The sequence below is a fragment of the Rattus rattus genome, chromosome 17, assembly GCF_011064425.1.
Source record: "Rattus rattus isolate New Zealand chromosome 17, Rrattus_CSIRO_v1, whole genome shotgun sequence".
NCBI lineage: Eukaryota > Metazoa > Chordata > Mammalia > Rodentia > Muridae > Rattus > Rattus rattus.
The window spans coordinates 18,201,043-18,222,609 of NC_046170.1; the positions used below are offsets into that span (position 1 = coordinate 18,201,043).

General features: G+C 40.2%; 1 protein-coding gene across 3 annotated transcripts in view; it reads right to left on the minus strand.

The window, feature by feature from the left end:
* Positions 1-21,567, minus strand: part of Inpp4b (inositol polyphosphate-4-phosphatase type II B) — a 339,582-nt gene that overhangs the window by 80,707 nt on the left and 237,308 nt on the right. For all 3 annotated transcript variants that reach the window (XM_032887879.1, XM_032887880.1, XM_032887878.1), the window contains one exon: positions 14,036-14,201. In XM_032887879.1, the coding sequence (XP_032743770.1) occupies positions 14,036-14,201 (166 nt within the window). The remainder of the gene's footprint in view (positions 1-14,035; positions 14,202-21,567) is intronic.

The window sequence follows — 21,567 nt, forward strand, 5'->3', positions numbered from 1 at the left end:
GTGCTTCTCATAAAACCAACTCTTCTTAGAGTGTGGGCAAAGTAAAAATCCGTGCATGCACTCACATGTACTTTCCTGAGTATAGTGGTTTTTTTTCCACTTTACACACATGTAGAACCATGTGTGCACATGGGAAAACACATTGGTAAGATGCCTCAAGGAAGCAGGGCAGTCGTGCTTACATCGTGGTTTGCCACCCCATCAGTACCTCCCAGTTCAGCACCTTGGCAGTCCCTGACTTGTAGTTCTCTTGGGCTTCCTTCAGTAGCAGAGGAAAACATGAAGAGAATGTTTTAGTATCTCCATAAAAACTTGCTGAGACTCCTTAACCCTGAGACCAACAAGCAGAATTTTTCCTCAGGAAAACATAAAATGCATGTGGCTTAGCCGAGCTTTTCCTGAGCTCTGTGATGGGACCTGGAAGCCATCCAGGCAGCTCTCTGCTTCCCAGCCTTTTACAGCTTTCTCTAATGTATTCAAGTGAAACTAGCTAAAGGATCCAAAGGATGACTGCTGGGTGCCCTCCCTCCCCTCCACACACCATCTATTTCCTGTACAGGATGTCCGTGTCCTCAGAGCTCAATGGCTCTTATGTTACTCGGGAGGAAAATAAAAGGGCCGTGTAGCAACCCACTGTAACACGGCGCAATGCTGTCCTGCCAATTTCTTCTCAGGTATTTGATTTTCCTCTCCTCATTTAAAATAATTAACTTCACAAAAGCATGTAGACATTCTTATTTTTGTTATCCCAGCTTTTCAGATATGATAGGGGGAAGAAAGGCTAAAAGGTCGAATAACCACTATATGCTCTGCTAATATCTGAGAGAAGATGTCTCTGCTCTGGTCATTCCCTCATGAATTTCTATGAAGGAGAAGAGCTGAGGTAACTCCAAAGGAGGCTGACAAAATGCCTAATGGTTTGAGGTGAACACAGACCAATCCTTATCCAACATGTGTTTCATATTATATACAAATCTCACTCAATATAAAAACTGAAACATCTTCAGGGTCAGGGGATGAGGACAGAAGATAGGGACAGGGATCTACACTCTTAGAATGTTCCTTGACTTTCAAAGCCCACATGCTAAACCAGCAAAGATACAGCTCTTTCTGAGCCCCTCTGTGTGAACATGTGTTGAGAATTCAACATGTGCACATGTGAAAGGTATTCTAGTCATCAATATGAGCGTGGGAGGATAAATTATTGGGGAGCATTCCTCGGCACAGTTTACAATGAATTTCTTTGTATGAGTCAATACATGTGACCAACTTTATGCATAGACACTGGCTCTCTTGAGGCCTCTAATCTAGACATATCCTAGGGGGAGAACACAGAAAGTATGTTAAGTCCAGACAGCAAGAGGCAAGAGAGAAAAGGGAACATGTGCTGGGGGTTATGACTGCTTCAAAGTTATGTCTGCAGGCTGAGAATATTCTCTTCCTGCTCTTGCCTAACTGTGGTCCAGGAACTGAACACTCAATTTGCATTTATCTTACCATAACAAGTACTGAATTGGCTTTCTGACATTACCTGCTGTATTAGTCAAAATGCAATGGCCTTGAAAAGAGCAAAGGTCTATCTATGTTGCTTAAAAGCTTTGAAGTATCTAGTCCGGGCTGATTAAATCCATTATTCTGTGGCAGGTTTCCTTGTGACAATGACAGAGCATGAGTGAAGCACACTGCTCATTTCATAGCTGGAATGCTAAAGAGGGAAATGGGGAGAGTGGTTCTCCAAACACCCTCAGGACCACGACCCTAATGACCTAAACACTTCTCATGGGGTGTGACCTCCTGAAGGTTCCATCAGCATCCAGGAGTGGTGCACAAAGGAGCAAGTCTTTAGCGCATAGCAGAGATTCAGATCCAAACCATAGCGCCGCTCCTTTGCTTCAACACAGTCATCTTGAGAGATGTTAAGTTCACTAAATCACAACGGGCATGTCTTATAGCTTTATTTCGATGAGTGTAATGATATTTGTACCGCACCGCTCCTACTCTGAGATGACTCAGATAACCAGAGAAGTTGGAATTTGATGCAATAAATGCTGCTCATTATACTGATCTAGAAATATCATTACTGTGCTGCATGGTGAGGGCATCTACACACCAGGACTCATTCCTGGAGTTCAGAAAAACATCTGCAGAATGAGATCTCTCCTGTACGTGAGTTTCAGGGATTAAAACCTGACTGTCTGACTTGCGTGGGATTCACTGTACCCACTGAGCTATCTATCCATACATGTGCTTGTTGATGTTGAAATTCAATGTAGTTGAATTGATGTGCCTGAGGTTATTAAGAAAATATGTGGGGCCTCTCCAAAGGTTCCTGAAGGAAGATCGTCCTCTAGAGTGGGCTACACCAAAACAGACAGGTATTGGAACAGTCTAAGAGGAAAAGGACAAAGCCTAACCAAATGAGTAGGCTTCTCTCTGCTTCCTGGCTGCAACTACATGGGTCACTTAGTTTCAGCATGCCTGGGTCATCATCTTGGGATGGAATTGATAAAACTATGATCCAAAATATTTTTCTTTCCCTTTCCCTTGTCTTACCAGGTATTTCTCTTCCAAAGAAATAAGAAAAGTAACTAAGAGAACAACAATAATGAATCTTAGCCAATGGGGACCTTGTATGATGTCATCAGAGTAGGAGCAAAGAACACAGGAAGGTAGATGTGAGAAAAAAGCAAGATAGGCCATCTTATAGACGACAGGAGCCAAAAGTTAAGGAAAAGTCTAGAAACAGTGACTATCAGGGCCATTGGAAACCGTGGCCGTGAGGGAGCCGGTGAACTATGTTCTTTCTCCTGTTCTCGCCACAAGGCAGTATTCAAGCAAAAGACAAAACAACGTCTTAAAATATAAACACTCCAGTGTCCTCTGGGGTAAGTGACTGTTCTTGACAACTTTTTGATGAATTAGAAATGAGCATACTGTTCGGTCCAAGACAAACGAGCAGGAAAAGAACAGAGGCCACCTTCCCTGGTGTTGAGGGACCTTGTTTGTTTAAACTCTGACAGGCTGAGAGGAGTGTCATAAAACTTTCCATTCTTGCTCTTCGACAAATAGCAGATGAAATGCATGAGCTGGAACTCGAGCTAAACTTTGCACTTCACAGCAGCAAGTTGAAAGTCTTCAGTAAATTCTCCTAAGACAGTTTCTAGCAACTGCACCTGTTCGTCACCCGAGCTCTGCATCTGTCGCAGCCCTGAAGCTCTGAATCCAGGTTGCGCTGGACCAAGAAGATTCACAGACTCACATTTCTCAGTGTTATTTTGCCTTATGGCTATGAATAAACTTAAGGCTTGTGACTCTAGTCTACATGTAGGCTGAGTATTTGAAACAAGCTCCAGAGGTCATGAAACAGACAGAAATGACCCATGTGTTTACATTACATAGGTGCTATTTCAATAGCAGCATGGAAGGTGGGGAAGGCAGCACCAGTGGGTGCTGTGTTGACTGGGTTAGAATCCTGTTAAACAGAGGAGGGAAATAGACATATTTGCATATCTGCACCCTAAATCCAGTTGCATTTTTCTATATGCAATAGTTTTTGTTAGTTTTTCCTTAATTGATGTTCTAAGCCAGAACATATATAGTATATACCACTAGGTTTCCTTTATACATATAAAAATAGAACATTGGACACATTAAATTTCTTAATGTTAAACATATAAGTAACCAAGAGCAATGTGAACATACATCAGTGGTCACATGTCAGAGGTTGTTGGTGCTGGGATAGTTTAAACATATAGCTTGTCCACACCAATTGTGCAGCATTCTTCCTCTGAGTATTGTGACTATGGAAGCCATGTCCATTAGCCTCTGTGAGACGGGAGTAAGCTCGATTCTCTGTGTTACTGTATCTCTACGCCTGCCAACATTCATCCCTCGTGTCCTTATTTTCCTCCTACTTGTGAAGATGTGAGCTCTCGAGTGTAGATCATCAACTCTATTCCATATGCACTAGATCTTATTAATACTCACCTAGGAGCCTCATTCTGGCAAGGTACCCTCCTTCCTCCCAAGCCTGCACGTTTTACTGATTTATTCCCACAAGCAAATGAGCCCAGAGCTCCTGTGTATCTCCTTCACTTTCAAGTGTAACAGTCAGTTAACCACTCTTCCTGCCACAGAGTAAGTCAGCCGCACTTCCCGCCACAGTTCTTACCGTGTTTCTCTTTACTGGTCACCCTCCCTAAATGAATATACAATTGTTTCCAGTTCCTTTCCTTTGTCTCCTTCTTAGTCCTCTCCATTATGCTGTTAATTCCTACCTACTAAAGCAAGACCACTCTACTCATTGTCACAAAGGACTTCACCACTGCTAAGTTCAAAGTCATTCCTCAATCCAATTTTGTTCAGTGCTTTTAACCCTGGGTTGCCCGATGCCACAATCCTAATCCACCAATGATTGTCAAATAAAACATTGCGTTTCCTCTACTTCTTTCTTACCTAATAACACTGATGTGTCTTTAGGAATAATCTAGAGATGGATTCCTTATTCTGAACATTCAACACCTCGTTGATGTTCTTGACTAAATTTCCATCTGCTTGTCAGAACCTCAGCTTCTTGTATCTAAATATCATAGCTGATATCTGAATGTCAAACTTAACGCCTTCTAGATGACTTCCTATGTAACTTTCCAAAACGGTTTATTCCATCTAGAAGTTTCTATAACTCCTGCATGGATCATGTGTCCTTTTAAACATTTTTAAGTTATTTTTGATGTCAACATTCATGTTTCTGTTCAAACTACTAGAAAACCTCCTTGGACTGACCCTCAAAGTAGGCACAGAATCTCAGGACCGTTTTGTCCCCTCTGTGCTCGGAACTGCATCTCATGTCCCACCTATATATTTGCCTTGGGTTTCTTAGCAGCTATGTTAGGTTTCACTCTTGCCATTCACATTCTAATTGCAAGAGAAAACTCTGTGTTCTTCTCTAGGCTGCATTGAATTAGTGACTTCTAAGCTTCTTGGTTGCTACCCAGTTTTCCCAGAGTAAAGGCAGAGTCTTTAGAGATGTCAGAGATGGTCCTTTTTGCATTTATCTCTTGAATTTCACTTCTTTCCCTTGCCTCTCCTTTCACTTTTTGTCGCCTTAGGCTTATTGTTCTCTGCATATGGCAAACACATGTCCCCACCCGCTGCTTTCTGCATCCGGTAATCCTTCCCAGAGATATCCATGCCTATTCCCTTTATCTCCTCTGTCTTTCCTCAAACATTAGCTTCTAAATGAAGCCTTTGTCAACTGATTATTTTACACTGCCAACCGTGGACCCACAGCATCCCTCCATAATGCTTTGACTTGTTCTGTATTCTCCAATACCTTTGTCCCCATCCGCCCATCAGTGTACCACATGAAGCTCCCCATCTCTCACATTATTTTTTAATATCTCTTTCTACAAAAACACAGACTTGAGGAGGAAGAGTGTTCTGTTTGCGTTAGCCAGTGTTTTATCTTCTGTGTCTGAAATCGTGCCTGGCATAGAACAGCTATCCAAATAAAATATATGTCAGGTGACTTTAGAAACACGTGTATCTCTTTTTCCATTATACAACATCAGAACTGAAATTTTCCTTTCAATTTTGTTCTTAGATAATCACTATTTGACTGAAAAGAAAGTGAGACTCATAGAATTTCAATGATCTTCAAACACTACACTAACAAGTAAACAGCATATTGTACACCTGTTAAGTACCTTTTGAGCCCCACACGGCTATGCTACCTCATACTATATTGTATGATTTTATAATAAAATAATACATTTCTAATAGGAATGGTTATAAAATGACCTTGTGTTCAAATGTTTTTGAAAGTCTATCATTATAGAGAACAAATATGGTCTAGTTAGGTTCTTAATACATCTATCAAGTGATTAAAATAATATATAGAAGTATTTCAACCCTTTAACAGTGAATTTTAAATCCCAATCCAATGATGTTTATGTCACAATGAGATTGTGCCCATTCAAGATGTAGAAATCCAAAGACTGCAATGCTATTTATGCTCCTTTAAGAAACCAAGCTTTGTCCTTGGTTTTTGTAGTTTAAAAGCAAAGCAGATTTGTTATATATAATAAAGTTGCGAAAATAATTAGCCACTGTGAAACACATTCTCAGGAGATCAGTACCTTTCCATATGTGTAAGTGTGTGCACACATTGAAGACACAAACCGAGCATTCCAGTGGGTGGCCGATGCAGAGACAACAGTAGCATCTTTATTCTATAATATCAAGTGCTCATTATTTGTCAATAACTATAGTACATGTTATGGATTTAGTAATAAGCTACAACACTTGGCATATTTCTCACAAAGCTGAGTCTAGTGGCAGGGTGGCATTTAAAACAGCTTGTGGAAGCAGTCAGAGACTTGGAGGTTTCAAAAGAATTGCCAACGAGCCAGTCTTACTCAGAGTGAGAGTGAACTTTCCTGGCTGTCACATGGTTTAGCCATTGATCCCTCAAAATGAAGTGTATTATATAAAATTTCTAATTTACTTGAGACACTTTAGGCAATGCTAACTTTTGGGCTGTCCATATCACATTGTGCAAATGACAGGCAGGAGGCCGAATGGCGGCCACGTCTGCAGAGATTCTCTGTCCTAGTTTGGTCTCGTTTCCCTTCCGACCCTGGATTTGTTCTTATTATCCTGCATGATGCCTTTGTACTTGCAAGCCCCACAGAAAGTACAGCTACATAACTGGCAAACCAAAAAAGAAAAAGAAAAAAAGAAAAGAAAATCCTGGGGCTTTATTCAAAAGCTATAAACAGTTTTCTGTTTTCTTTCCCGGTGGTACTATTGCTGACCTGTCATGGCGGTCACAGTTTTAAGTTATTTGTTCACGTCTCACTTCTTTGGGCATGGGAGTGTGTGAATGTCAAGCCTCAAAGACCCCAGCCTGAACATGACTCCACAGTAAACATAATTTCCCTTAGGCGAGTGGACATGTGAAGTCTTTCAGGGTGGATACTGGTGGCCAGGCTGAAGAGAGGCCAAAGGCATCCAGAGGAGAGGGCCCGACAGAACTCATGAATTGAGATCCACAGCTCCGGGCATCGGTTCTATTACCCCATTAAACTGCACTGCTGAAACGAATCCAATGACATCATCAGGAGCTTCACTAGAGGAACAGCACAGTAAGCTCAGAGCACTGAACTCTTCTTAGGGAAGGGTCAACTGCACTGGCTCCATGAAGCTCAGGGAAGGCACACAAAGGACGTGAAGGTTTGGCCTGTGGGAGGTGGAACGGCAGCATCTCTCAAAGGCCGGCAGTGACGAGCGCACGGCGAGTTCTTCGGGGTTCAGAGTATGTTAGCATGAAGCGTGAAAGAATGAGGAAGGGGAGCAAGTCAAAGCCCTGTGACTAGACACATGTGGGTTAAGAATCACGAGGCCTTTAAAATAAGGGAAGTCTTAGCAAACAAGTCACGCCAACCTGTGACTAAGACACACTTAAAACATCAAGGAAAAATACATCGGCAGGACGGTACATAGACACAGCTACTATCAAAGTGTATGCATTCCTTTTTCCAAGAGATATTCTAAGACTCCCAGAGTTTTTCTGACCTAATCACCCACATAGGAATCATTCTGTCCAGACTGGGATCAAATTCTGTGATTTTTCGATGAATGGTTTAACCCCACCTACGAATCAGGGATTAATACCAAATCTGTCCCCAAGGACTCACTGTGAGGAAGGAGCAAAGAAAGGTGGCTTGCAAGTGTACTGTGCATACGTGTGAGCAGTCATGTGAGCTGCGAATGCGATTCTTATCAGTCTCTCGACACTCGGGATTGACATTGTGAACCATGCTAGCTGGGCGTGCACATGGCTTTGCACGGCTGCATGAACAACCCCTGTATGTAGTTCAGGAACGTCACACTTACAGTTTGGTACACTAGGGCAAACAATCCACTTTGTGTGGGACATCGCAACGCACCAGAGAGAGAAGTAAAAGCTGTGAATACAGAGCTTATGGAATGTACATTCCAAAGAGGGAGAATCTGCAAAAGGATTCAGTAGGCATCGTCCTTTTGGCCTTGTGTCTCAGGACCTGTACTCAGGTCCATTTTGTACTATTTTATCAACGACTTCCATGAGCCGAAGAGGAAAGTTTGCGAAATATGACTAAGCTAAGCCAGAGTGGGACAGTAGATATGATGGATGGAAAAACAAACAACAAATATTTATTGGGATGCCCTCTCAACAGTGTTTCACGCTGCAGACACGGGTGGACATCCATCTCTGCGGCAGCAGCAAGATAAGCCATCTCACTCTCCCAAAGCCACTCGTATTTCACAATATGTAGCCTAGAACGGTGCTTAAATGCTGCTTAAATCTTGAAAACACATGAAGAATAAGTCAGTCTAGTCAGGCTTATGCCTATCCCTATTATTGCTCGTAAAATGTGGCTGCCTAGACAGCTGCTAGGACTGTAGGTGTCATTAATATCAGCAGTAACTAAGAGGAGAGAGCTGATTCCCTGTATCGCTCCTGCCTTGCTAGAGGACAGTGTGCCGCTCTGGGGAAAGCCAAGACAAATGAGCGAAGGCTTTGAGAAAAGCCACTATTGAGAATCTCGAGGCTGTTCCTTTGAAAAATGCACCCGAATGTGCCAATTCAAGCAAGGCATGATGGTTGTTTTCAGATGTAATTTTGGCTTAATGTAAGGAAAGGAAAATAAAATCGTTCTGTTTATTGCCAAAGATTGCATCTGGGCCAGTGGGCAGACTTAATGCAAGCATATTTGGACCACTGTCTGCAACGGGAGGCACTAGAGGACAAAACGGTGTTTCCTGGAACCACAGCTGCGCGCTGCAGCCCAGGCTGGAATTGGCAGAGACACTGTAGGTAAAGCCTCTTAACATAATTCAGGAGGTTTAATTACATAATCGTTAAGTTCACATCAAAATCCAAGAGTTTAATATTCACTGATTTAATCTTTGTAGCCTCAATTTATTCTGAAATTGAAGGCATGTGGTACTACGCAGAGAGCAGATGTCCATAATTGTGTTTCCGTGTACTGAAAATAAAGGGGCAATCTGTGGTTACTGGTTCAGTAGACACTCACACATAGATATATACGCACATGCAAATGGACACACACATCCACACACACACTAATCCCCATAAATGCAGACGCTGTGAAAATATATTTAATTATTTAAATCTAGAGAGAGCTTGACTTCTATGAGAACTATTTGTATTCATGCTGAAGGAAATGTATAAAGCAAGTCAGGGATGTGTCTTAAAGCCTCTGCTTTGAAGTAAATATTCCAGAAAAAGGTAAAAACCCACACTGCAAACGTAAAATTTTACTGTATTAATACACTGTAAAAAGCAAAAAGTGGGTACAAATGGAAGAGGAACTCGGGGAAAGGATGAGGCCATCAGAGTTGTAAGGACACACGAGCAATACATACAAATTAAGGCAAAAATGGGAACGGTGAAGAGAGGCCATGACACAAAATCCAGCAGGAGCCTGATTTACATGGTGACACTTACCACATACCAGGAACAGTCAACAGCTGTTGTGTAACTGTAGCCAAGTAGCACTTCAAAAAATGTTTGCAGAATTAAATTCATAAAGAAACAAACAGAAGTAGTACAGCATGATGAAATTAATCACTTACAGGATCAATGAGATGGGTCAAGGGGTAAAAGTCCTGATGCCAAGCCTAATGGCCTGACATGACTTCCAGGACCCAGTTGGTGGACAGAGAGACCCAACATTCCGTAGACTGTCTTCTGACTCATGCATGCCAGGGTATGTCTCCACAGAGAACAAGTGAATCAATAAATGAGAAAATATTGTTTTAAGAACCACTAACAATGAGTTTGAATAGATGTCAGACAGTATTTGGCATGTCGTGTATACAATAAATATTAGCTAATGAAAATCGCTTAGTTCATTGTAAGAAATAGAGACATCAGTTTCTTCTAAAACTAGTGGATGCGGATAAACACTAGAATATTGAGGAGACTGATTTCATTATTAAACAAAATAATGTGAAGATAGTCTTGATTAATACACTTTATACCATTAAGCTTCCCATCCAGGCAAAAGTATAAATTTAGGAAAAAACAAACATGGCATGAAATTAGTAAGACAGAGGTGTGCTCTTGAGAGTGTCTGCATAGACATAATCGATTCAGGACCTATGTTTATGGAAAATGTTTCCATAAAGCAGATGTGAGATCTAAGTGGTGCTTCCAATAGAAGGAACAAGATTCCTTGGAGACCATCTGAACCGCTGTGGCGAGGAGCTAAAAACACCCTCGGTTGCTGAATACACAATGATTTGAACTCAAAATAAATGGTAATGATATTGGATTATAAAGCAAAAATAAGGAGCACGTATGAATCCACAGTAATAAAAATGATTAGTTGAACAAATAATGCCTTAGAGGAAGGGAAATATCATAAAATGTTCCCACTCTTAGCAGTCTAACTTAAATGAGACTATCCACAAAGTTGAAGAATTAAATATTCAATGATGCTTGTGTGTTAATTATAGCATTAATATAATAAATGAATATCAAAAAGAGCAGTTTCTATTTTGCTAAATTCGTTTACAATCATTAAACACTCATTTCCATGAAACATTTATGAGAGAATACTGATGTGCAAGACATAAAAACATACATTTTATTTATGATGGGCATTCCAGTTTATTTGAAATACACTTGCGAGTGTGTGGCTATATCTGCTTAAAAACAGAAGAATATTCTAAATATTTATATCTAGTTGAAATAAAATCACCAGGCATATGCAATCCTATTTGCTCTTTTTAAACAAACTCACACGATTATTAGGGATAAATTAGGGAAATGTAGGCACATGTCTAAACTTTCCTCATCAGTAATAATTTGTACTATATCGTGGACCAAATGCATATCTACTTGATTATTTTATCAGTTCAAACTCCTTCTATACCATATTGATTGTGTGACAAGTCAGTAGAGATATTGCAATATCTACCCTCTATTAAACAGGCAGGCTCTAAATTGATGGAAGGTAAAGGTATCTTAATTAATCAACTGACTTAGTTAATTAAAGTCATTCTACCTAAGCAGTTATCACCTGAAATTTATTGAAGTATTATTAAACACGGAATTACTTGCAAGATACATACTTCTGTATGTTAAGATGATTATTAAGATATCATTTTTATATCAATAGCTTCCTTGAAGCATACTCTCTGTTTAATGTTGACCAGAAGGTAGAATGTTAACAGAATCTTTGACTTTGAAATTATTTGATGTATTCTATATTAAGCAACTTTTCACAAGACTTTAAATAGTACCATTTAAGGAATTTTATAACAAACAAAATAATGTGAAACAAAAGTATTTGTACCATCAGGTGAAAATAAGAAAAATATAAATCCAGTTAGCTCACATTGCACTTGACTACAACCATCCCCGGGGGTGATCAGACTGTGACGCTACAGGAATTTTTACAAATTCATGCACGATTTTATGTATATAGTTGTTTGGCCTGTACATATGTTTGTACATCTGGTGCCATTGGTGACCAGCAGAGACTGTCATCCTCTGGAAATGGAGTCCCAGACAGTTGTGAGCTGCCATGTTGGTTCTGAGAACTGAAGTCCAGTCCCCTGGAAAAGCAGGCAGTGCTCTTAGCCACTGGGCCATCTCCCCAGCTTCATTTTAGATTTAAAAGTGTGATATTAATTCAGGAACACTGCTCTGGTTAAATACCAGATGTGAAACGTTGTGTCATTTCAAATATTTCAGAACTTTATTCACATCTCTGGGCTGTTGGAAGGGTTTCAACACACACCAAAATCAGATATCCATTTTTTTCTGCTATAAATAATGTGCACTGAAAATCCCTCAAGTGACAGCCTGATCTACTCCGTCTCTTTGTTCTTTGAGGTCTGCTAAACAATTCTGTTTTCTAGAACTCTACTGACTCTGGCACCTACTTGTTAGCCAATGCAGATGTGACTGAAGAAAGTTGGAGAGTACTATTTTTAACACAAAACTATGACAAGCTTCTGCTTTAATTCATGTGAGATTTGAGACTTATTAGGTTCACTAATTTAAAAATAAGTATAGTATTACTAAATAAGAAAACATCCAGTGTGAGCATGAAGAACGTTGTGTGTTCAATTTGGAATGGACAACAGAGGAAGATGGGTCACCTACACAAAAAAAACTCCAAAATGATATTACTTCCAAAAAGAATTTAGGAAGGATTCTGTCATTTAATCATGTGAGGAGACATAGAACTGTAAAATTATTTTTCTTATTTTTTAAGAATATAATTATATCATTATTCCCTTTCCTTTCTTTGTTCCAAAACCTCCCATAGACTCCTCTTTCAAAATGATGGCCTCTTTTTTCATTAGTTCTCATTAATGTGTGTGTGTGTGTGTGTGTGTATGTGTGTGTGTGTGTGTGTGTGTGTGTGTGTCTGTCTGTGTGTCTGTGTGTGGAGGGGACACAAAAGTGGATGCGTGGGAACACGTACACTTGCATGTGTGTGTATAAAGCTCATATTTTATGCATATATGGAACACATGATGAAATAGGAGTAGTGGAGCTTCAAGTAAACTAATTGGGAAAACAATAATTTTAAAATTCTATCCATCCACTGGACCTTGTCTTTCCACCCATATGTAGCAGATACATAACTTGATCTTCATGAGGGTCCCCCAACAACTGGAGTGGAGGTTGTCCCTGATCCTGTTGTGTCCCCCTGTGACTGGCCCACCTTTTCTGGCCTCAGTGGGAGAGGATGTGCCTAGACCTACAGTGACTTGGTTTGCCAGCGTGGGTTGGTACCAGTGGAGTCTCCTCCTTCTCAGAGGAGTGAAGGGAGAAGAGGCATGTGAGGGACTATCTGAGAGGAGAGGAGGCTGCCATCGGGATGTAGAGTGAATGAATAAATAAATTAATGGCAAATATCCATCCATAATTCGTTATTTTAAACAAACAAACAAAACAGAAAACAAACAAACAAAACAAAACAAAAAGAATAGATTTGAGAAGTCAAAGTTAGAGAAATGCTTCAAGTATAAGAAAGCCAGCAAAGTCCTAGGCCAGTTGTAATAAAGTTTCTGATGTCAATAAATACATACAGTATTGTTTGGTTCTTATCAACATTAACAAAATTAACAAAACTATTCATGAAGACATAAAATTATTAAAGTGTTTATCATACTTGCCAATCAAGGAACCAAAATAGTAGCTATTTAAATGCAGTTACTGTCATCTATCTCTGATCTAACTGCCAATTCATAATCTTTTCTCTTAGATTCTCCCTATATAATCCTCTATTCATACATGTATACAGTCACATGAATATGCACGTGCCTGTGTGTGTCTTTGTGTACCCACATGCATGAAAACACAGCACTAGGATATGATAACAGAATAATACTCAGAATCAAGCCTCCATATCTGTTTTTAAATGACAATATTACCTCTGAGTGATGCCCTCCTCCCCTTGTTCAGAAACCATGGGAAATATCACTTCTGAAAAAAGCACATGCTTGATTGTCTCTCAACTACCATTTTGGGAACTTGTAAAAGAAGATGAGACTGTCTCGCCCTCCGAAGCAGTGACTCTCAACCTTCCTAACCCTTCTGCCCTTAGTAGAGTTCTCAGGCAGTAGTGGCCTCCAACCATACACTTATTTGTAATGCTACACTGTAACTGTAATGCTGCTACTGTTAGGAATTGTAATGGAAATATCAGTGTTTTCCCGTGGTCCTTTGAGGGTCACGACCCACAGGTTAAGAACCATTGCTCTGAAGCCTACATTGGTCATCTTCCAGGAACGTTCACAGGTAAAAGAAAACAGAGAAACATGACAAGCAGCCCTGAAATCACAACTGACACAGTGTGACAAATAGCCTTCCGTCATCCATGTCAAGTCCACTCACCGCTCTTTCATTAAAGGTGCTTATTGACTCCTCTCGTTCTATCTCATTTTATCATGATTTTCTCATTTCCTTTACTCAGCCAATGATTGGTGAAAAACGAGTTCTTACCCCTTGGGTGGGATGTGAGGGAGTCTTCCAGGTTAGGGTCCGCATCTCCGTCCTTGCTACTGTCGCCTCCAGCACTTTCTTCGTTGCGACTGTCCCTCTCGATCAGTTTGTCAACTTTAGCGATAATGCAGTTCAAGCTCTTCCCCACGCTGGCCCACACCCTGTCCTGAAGAAGGCACGAGAGTCACTAAGGTTTTTATGACAAAATCATCATTAAACATCTCAGAGGAGCCAAAGCTTCAAGCATCCAAGATATTCCCCTAAATCCATTATTCTCCTGCTAAAGTCAAAGTTAAGTTTCATTAATTCTTTAATTAATACAGGTTTGAAATAATAAAGTGCTATATGACTGTAACCAATAATTGAGCACCATTATGACACTTTCCTACTAGAGATATTGTCTTCTTTGTCCACATAATAAAAAAAGCAAAGATACAATAATATCATAAAGAATGGCTGTCACATCAGGAATTCTTTAGTCTCACGTCAACGTTTGTACAACAGACAAACCTTGCAGACTTGGGGATACACTGTCACCAATAACTCATTTTTGTGTAACTGCCACCAACATCTAATTCTAGAATGTGTTCCTCTGCCTAAACTAAAAGTCTATTCCCCTCGTTAACACACCTCCCTTCCCCCATTCTCAGCACAGTTCTAACAACCAGATCCTTAGATCTGCTGCTCACCATGAACTGTTTGCTGCGATACAGCTACATAACTCAAATCATCTTGGAGATTCATTTCCTGCAAAACATCTCATGTCATTAAGGGGCCTCTTTGCCACTGGTGTCCCCAGTTCTGACAAGCTTGTACGTTTTAGATTCATCGATTCATAAAAACTGCATTAATTTTTAAATAAATAGTTTAAGCTTTAATAGTAGTTACTTTAATAGAGGAAACCAGTTTTCCTTATTATTCTTCCTACATAAGTCAGACACATAGCTCAGGCACTGTATACAGATAGGAATCAGGGGGAATTTGAGGCGTTTTCCATGCAGACAGGAATCCTTCCGGGGCTATCTCCTCTATGACTGAGCTATTTCAAATATCCTGAATGGCTGTTTAGCATAAAGTGAATGCAGAATGCTAGCCTACTATTGCTGGCTTACATATTTCCTTAAAGTGTGTATTTTTCATCTTAGTTAATTTTGTAGAGAATTGATTTGGAAGAGGACAAATCTAACAGGAAAAACCTGTCTGTGAACTTGGACTATTGGATTGTTCTCTTGTAAAAGTTAAGTTGAAGAGTCTATCCTTGCGGGTAAGCACACATTTATTCAGTATAGCTGAGAAGGTAACAGAATTTCCTATTAAAGAGGCACAGAGTAAGGAAAGGTAATTTCCAGGATTTATGAAACACATGAATGTGAGACTGTGTGCAAAGCACCTCATTTCTGAGGACTCTCTTGCAACCTAACTTTGGGCTGCTAATTCCTGCTCCACCTCCTTCACCGTGGGGGTGGTCAGAGCCAACCGATGCACTGCGTCTTGTGTGAAAGCACTCGGGGGAAGTTATTACAATTTAGCAGGACCACTGGCAGCCTTGATCGCTTTCCTTAGTGAGTCAATCTTGCTTCCTGTCACCCTACAATCTTGCCTGTGAAGTGTGCGATTAATCACGAGTAATCATAACAATCTTTTCAGAAGAAGCAGATCTTTCCTCCAAAACACTGAAGAGGACTTCCCCTCTCAGGGAAATTAAGACACTAATGAAGTCTGTGGGTTGCATCATCCTCTGCTGCTGGGGGGAAATGGGGTGCAGGTGCCTTGCACTGGGATGGGCTCGAATATACAAGACATATTGGGCAACAGAAGCAAGCAGCTGGGAGGCCAGTCTTCATTCAGTAGGGAACCTATCTATCACTCACAATGACTATCTCAATGACCTCTATTCTAAATATATCTTAACTGCTGCCATCAACTTCATCTGTGAAATAATGAAATTAAAGAATGAAGCTATCTTCTAGTAGAACTTGGGAATAAACTCTATTACTGAGGGGCAAACAAAGAATAGATTCTTCTCAAATTTTCAGATTAGCTTCAAATGGAAGACAGATTTTCAATTTTCTTCCTGCTACCCACATTGAAAATATATGTTTTGTCCCTAGAGGATTCATGCTGCTTTTCTTATATAAACACCAGAGAAGACCTGACTTCTTTTAATTCTATCTCTGAAAAGCCTGAACACAAAAGTCTTTAGAACATGATTTGATATCCACATCTTTATATGGTTCTTTATTTGCATATCCCAAGATTACAAGATTCCACTGACAGAGAACATGACTTCAGTTGCAAGCATTGGCACTGTTAATTGGTCTGAGGAGCTTGTTCACTGACCAAGACCCTCAGGAATGCAGTAAATGTGGCAAATATAAGGCAAATATGTAGTTATTTATGTTCAGAGGACATTTCCTGAGACTGTGGAATGAACTATCTCTTATGCAGTCCTTATATGTAATAAGTGGATAATGAAACTTTTATTCAAACTCACTCAGCAGCAGACCCTGAGCAGATGCATTCCATTCTTCATCTGTGGAAAAAACCCCATCTCAGTGAAGTTGGGGAAACTAGGTACTCTGCTCCTAACTGCTTCCTCTTTATGGTCTCCACAGATAAAACGTATTGATTTGTGTCTGCCTCTAATGCCAGACTGTGAATTTGAGAGTTCTGCCTTCATTGGGGACAGGGACTATCCCTCAACAGATTGTTTTGGAAGTAGGAGAACAAACAGCAGAAGGAAACAAGATGAGGTAACTTGTCTATTGTCACCTAGCATCCACACACTAATTAACTGTAACGTTAAAAGCCACCAGATACTGACTCAGTTTTCTGAGAGATAGAACTTTAGATAAGAGATGGACAGTAACTTCCACCATTAATATGTTAGACATGAACTAGAACTTCAACTTTCTTGACTCCAAAGATTTGATTCCTCCAACGAGTTTCCAGATGTTGATGCTGCACTCTAACGCATAGAACAGAGTCAGGAGACGAGGCTCTGAAGCAGGTTCAGTGAGACAAACATCATTCACAGTGCTGTTAGCCTTCAAGTATCTGAGATCGGACATGAGACCAAGAGATGCCATACTAATACACATTTACCAAAAAGAGCAGGATAGTCAGACATAGTCTGATACAAAAGGTGTCAGAGAAGCAAGACTGAACCAAGTGCTTTCACAATGGGATATACAGAAGAGCGAGGAGAATAGGGACAAAAGATCATAATTCAATTATGAAACAACTCTAAGCAGTTGATACTGCTTAGAAAAGCAGGACACTGAAGACTTCGTGGCAAGATTCTTAAAAGGAATCTTTGGGTATCTGAGTTCTTTCTGAAGGGAGCCTGTTCATTTAGATCTGAAATCATGCAGAGAAGACACTGACCAACAATCATACCTTCTTATTCTGATGGCTTTTGTCCTGCTAGTCTGTGAGCGAGGGTCATCCAATGATATTGCTGATGGTAGGGGGCTGCTCCTTTCTATTCTCTACTGCAATAACACCAAACATTTCAGTCTGTTTTCAGGTTGAAGAAAGACTGGGTAACAGTTCGTGAGAAGATGCAGGCAGGATAGAGATGTGGCACTAACCCAAAGGGCTCACATCTCTCTACTCTCTTCAGGCCAGAGGTGCTAAATGAACTCAAATTCTATGTAGCTCTCCTGTGCCCAGAGAAGTTTAAAGACAAGTACTCCCTATCAGAGAGACATATTGGAAGGCCATTCCCCAGAACTAGTAACAATTACCCTACAGTGAAGAAGCAATGGAAGGGTGGTGGTTACAGTCTAACCCTTATTAAATGGAGCTTGAGCTCTATTTGAGGTCATTAACCTTGATGGAGAATCCATGAGTCCCCTTCTCCTGAGAGGTGCGGTGGTTGCAAACTTTTTCAAGTCACTGAGGGTACAAAGCAAGTGGGGAGCTATGGCCTTGTTTATTCCATTCTAAGTCAGGTGCTGATCTAGGCTCTTATTTATTTGTGGATTAGGATATAAGCTAACATAAAGGGCAAAGCCAGTGGCATAACTGAAAAAGCTTGATCGATGTCGTAGCATGTGACAGGGAGAACATCCAGCTGCCAGAGTGAACCATGAGGGTAGAGAGCAGAGTGATTACTCAGCATGCCACATGTTTATGAACCCTCCTGGGTCAATGCAGAACTTTGAAAAGACAACTCTGTAATGCTTAGCTGCTCAACGTTTATGAAGCCAATTTTTGATCAGCAAGAATGTAATAACTCAATCAGAACTAGATGTCCAAAATGTGTGTGTGTGTGTGTGTGTGTGTGTGTGTGTGTGTGTGTGTATCCATGAATACTTTCCCTTTGGCTATAACACAGTACCAAGATCTTTGATTAGAAATACCCAGTGAACTAAGAAGATCAATCTTAGCCTGAACTGATCCTTGCATTTTATTCTAGACCAACCATGTTCTTTAACATAAAAAAAAAAATCTCTGTCCCTTCTATGGCTTGTCAGATCTCTCTGAATGTTAATTTAGACTGTTAATTAAAATGAGTTTCACATAAAATGCTCTTAGGGCAACCAGCACATACATGGCCCAAGGTATATAGGGCTCATACACTCATCAGTGTATGTAAGACCACTTGGTATCAAGACTCATGGTGTTCATGGGAATGACATCTCCCAGCTTTGCCTCCTATTGCTCTTGCTTATTTCAACTCTGCTGCTAGTGGAAACTTTGATTGTCACATCCCAACAACCAAACTGAATCTGTCATTTATTCCTGCTCTTTTCTTGAGATTCAGATTCTGTCCACACTAATAATCTCAAATAGTCAGGCACCCTTTTTGCAGTGAATAAATTCTCTCCACTCCTTATTCTTGTTTGGGTCCTTGCCCAGACCTATTATCTGTCTCCTAGCCAGGTAGCAGTTAGGCTTAGCTACAAGTTCCTCAGCCACCTTCATTCATCAGCATGATTATTTACTCAGTCTTGATTAAATAAAAGCTAAGCACCAGAGCTTGTGCCGCAGCCTGGAGCCCCTTGTATAGCCAGGAAGATAAGGATGATTTTCATTTCTCTTTAATTTTAAAAAATACTCTAGCTAAAGCCACCATTGCTGCTATCCTCAAAACATACTGTTAAAGGAGATCAACGCATATTCACTAGACACCTGCTATGCGCTCGGTCAGTATTAAACATCAAAGATATGGAGAAGCTAACATTTCTATTGTGAAGCATGCTGAGTTTTATCTCCATTCACATACTAATTACTTCAGCTTCCGTCTCCCAAGATAGGGTTTCTCTGTGTAGCCCTGGCTTGGCAGGAACTTCTCTGTAGACCAGATAGGCCTCAGATTCAGAGATCTGTGTGCCTTTGCCTCCTGAGTGCTAGAATTGAAGGCATGCGCCACCATCGCAGGTCTTGATTTTAACTTTTAATGGAAAATTGCATGTTTCCTACACACCACTATACTCTCACACCACTGGTAGCACATGTTTTCACAGGTGATTACATTTTAATTGAGATTGTTCTAGCATAATCTGTCAACTCTCTGTGCCACCTCAGCATTTCCCTTACTTACTCTGTTTTAGAGCATCTAAAATTTCTCCTTGGAAGAAAATCTCATTTTCCCTTATAGAATGTACTGGTGTCTGAAGGGACCTGGAGTGATGGCATTAATACATTTCTAAGGTAGACATATGCAAATCAATACAGTCATCAAAATATGTGATACTAGACCAGGAAATGGAAGATTTGGGAAGGTGATCCCAAAGATATGGTTGCAATTCAATGTAAAATATCAATGGGAAAAAAATCACCATTACTAAATATAATAGAATAAAACAGCTCTTGTAAAACTCTGAGTTGGAGTATGACAAGTGCCTGATTTGACCAATCCATCCAATAAGCTTCTCCCACATTAACAGAAAAAATACCTTTAAAGGGTATGGATCAAAGTGCACGGTAAGTGCCAGGAAGCAGAGACTGGAGTTGAAAGCATTAACCATAGGTGGGAGAAATGTAGATATGGGCAGAATTTCATGAATATGCATGCACATAAAGCTCTCAGTTGGGGTTTCTTTTCTTTAATAGAACATTTGTGCATTTTAATGGGCAGCCATGAACTTTGCTTAATCGCCTTTTAGGGACCCGAACAGCGGATGAGTATTGCAAGCACACATCTCCTGGGTGAAATGGACTGGAGAAGTTCAGGAACGCTTCCCATTCGTCAAGGAAACAGAAGAGTATGCTCAGCTGCCATGGAGGCACCAACTGGCGAAATCCCCATCTTCTCTTTTGTGCTCTTTGTGCTGCTGGTCCTGACTGCTTGGAGGACGCCATTTTAATCACTGTAAGATTCACAAAGGCTAGAATAGTCGTTTGTTGATGGAGCATCAGTAAATAAGAAACAAGGCTGCCCATGCTTCGGGGGCTGTCCCTCGCCACACACATACAGGCACCACTACGTAGTCTCAAGTCTCAGCACCTTAGGAAGAGGAAGCACATGAACGAGGGAGGGAAACGTAAAGGGGGATGGGGAAGAAACTGAAGGTAAAGAAACGGGGAGTGATGGATTTGATCAAAACACATAAACATAACTTTATAAAGTTATAAATAAAACACCCAAGTTTCACAAAATTTTATGCTGACCAAGAATAGTATGCTTCACAAAGATTAACGGAAGCTCTGGAATTTTGACTCAAATGAGGAGTGCAGGAGATACCTGTGGACTTCTCACTACCCCGAGAACAAAAATCATTAAAGAATTAATGAGTTCAAATATTAAAAAATATAATAGACATAAATAGACTATTATAAGAAATTAAGTTTTTATGTTTTTCCAAGTAAGAAGATGAATATAAGTGACAATTTGAAGGCTAATTTTAGGGAATTTAATGCATTGTGTACTGATTCCCATTGGTTCACAAGCTGTTTTGCTAACCAATAAAACAACAGTGAACAAGGAATTGAATAAACTTCATTTAGAAGTGTATTGGGTGCACAAAAAAATATATATATAAAGAAATAGAAACAGCTTACTATAATTCAGAATTTCATAGGTTGTGTGTAGGTGGGATCCTAGAGTAATTAGTATACCATATCATTTAGATTTGAAAATATAGATGAGTGAATATGCATAAACATATGCACAGCTCTGTCACACACGTTAGAGGTGAAAGGCCACATCAGATTTCTAAGCTACAGGGCGCGGCTGATGAGGAAGCTAAATCCTATGTGTTAGTGTGAGGCTGACTAGAAGGATTAGCTACCTCTCAGGAATTAAGAGGACTTAATGGCTTCTTATGTCAATGGCTTTATATAACATAACTCTAGCTAGTCAGAGAGCAGACAGAAATATGCTTTGGTTCATTTGTGTAGGCCCCATTGTGGTTGCAGTGACTCTGAAATTCTTGTCAAGTTCTTGGAAGTGAAAGACAGACAGAGTAACCTGCGAGAAGCATTCAGAATGCAGACTACTTGCTTGTGGCTGAATGTGCACGGTCCTGAACATTGTTGTATGAGCGTCTGTGTTCACCTCCATTACTAAGGGTAATATAAAT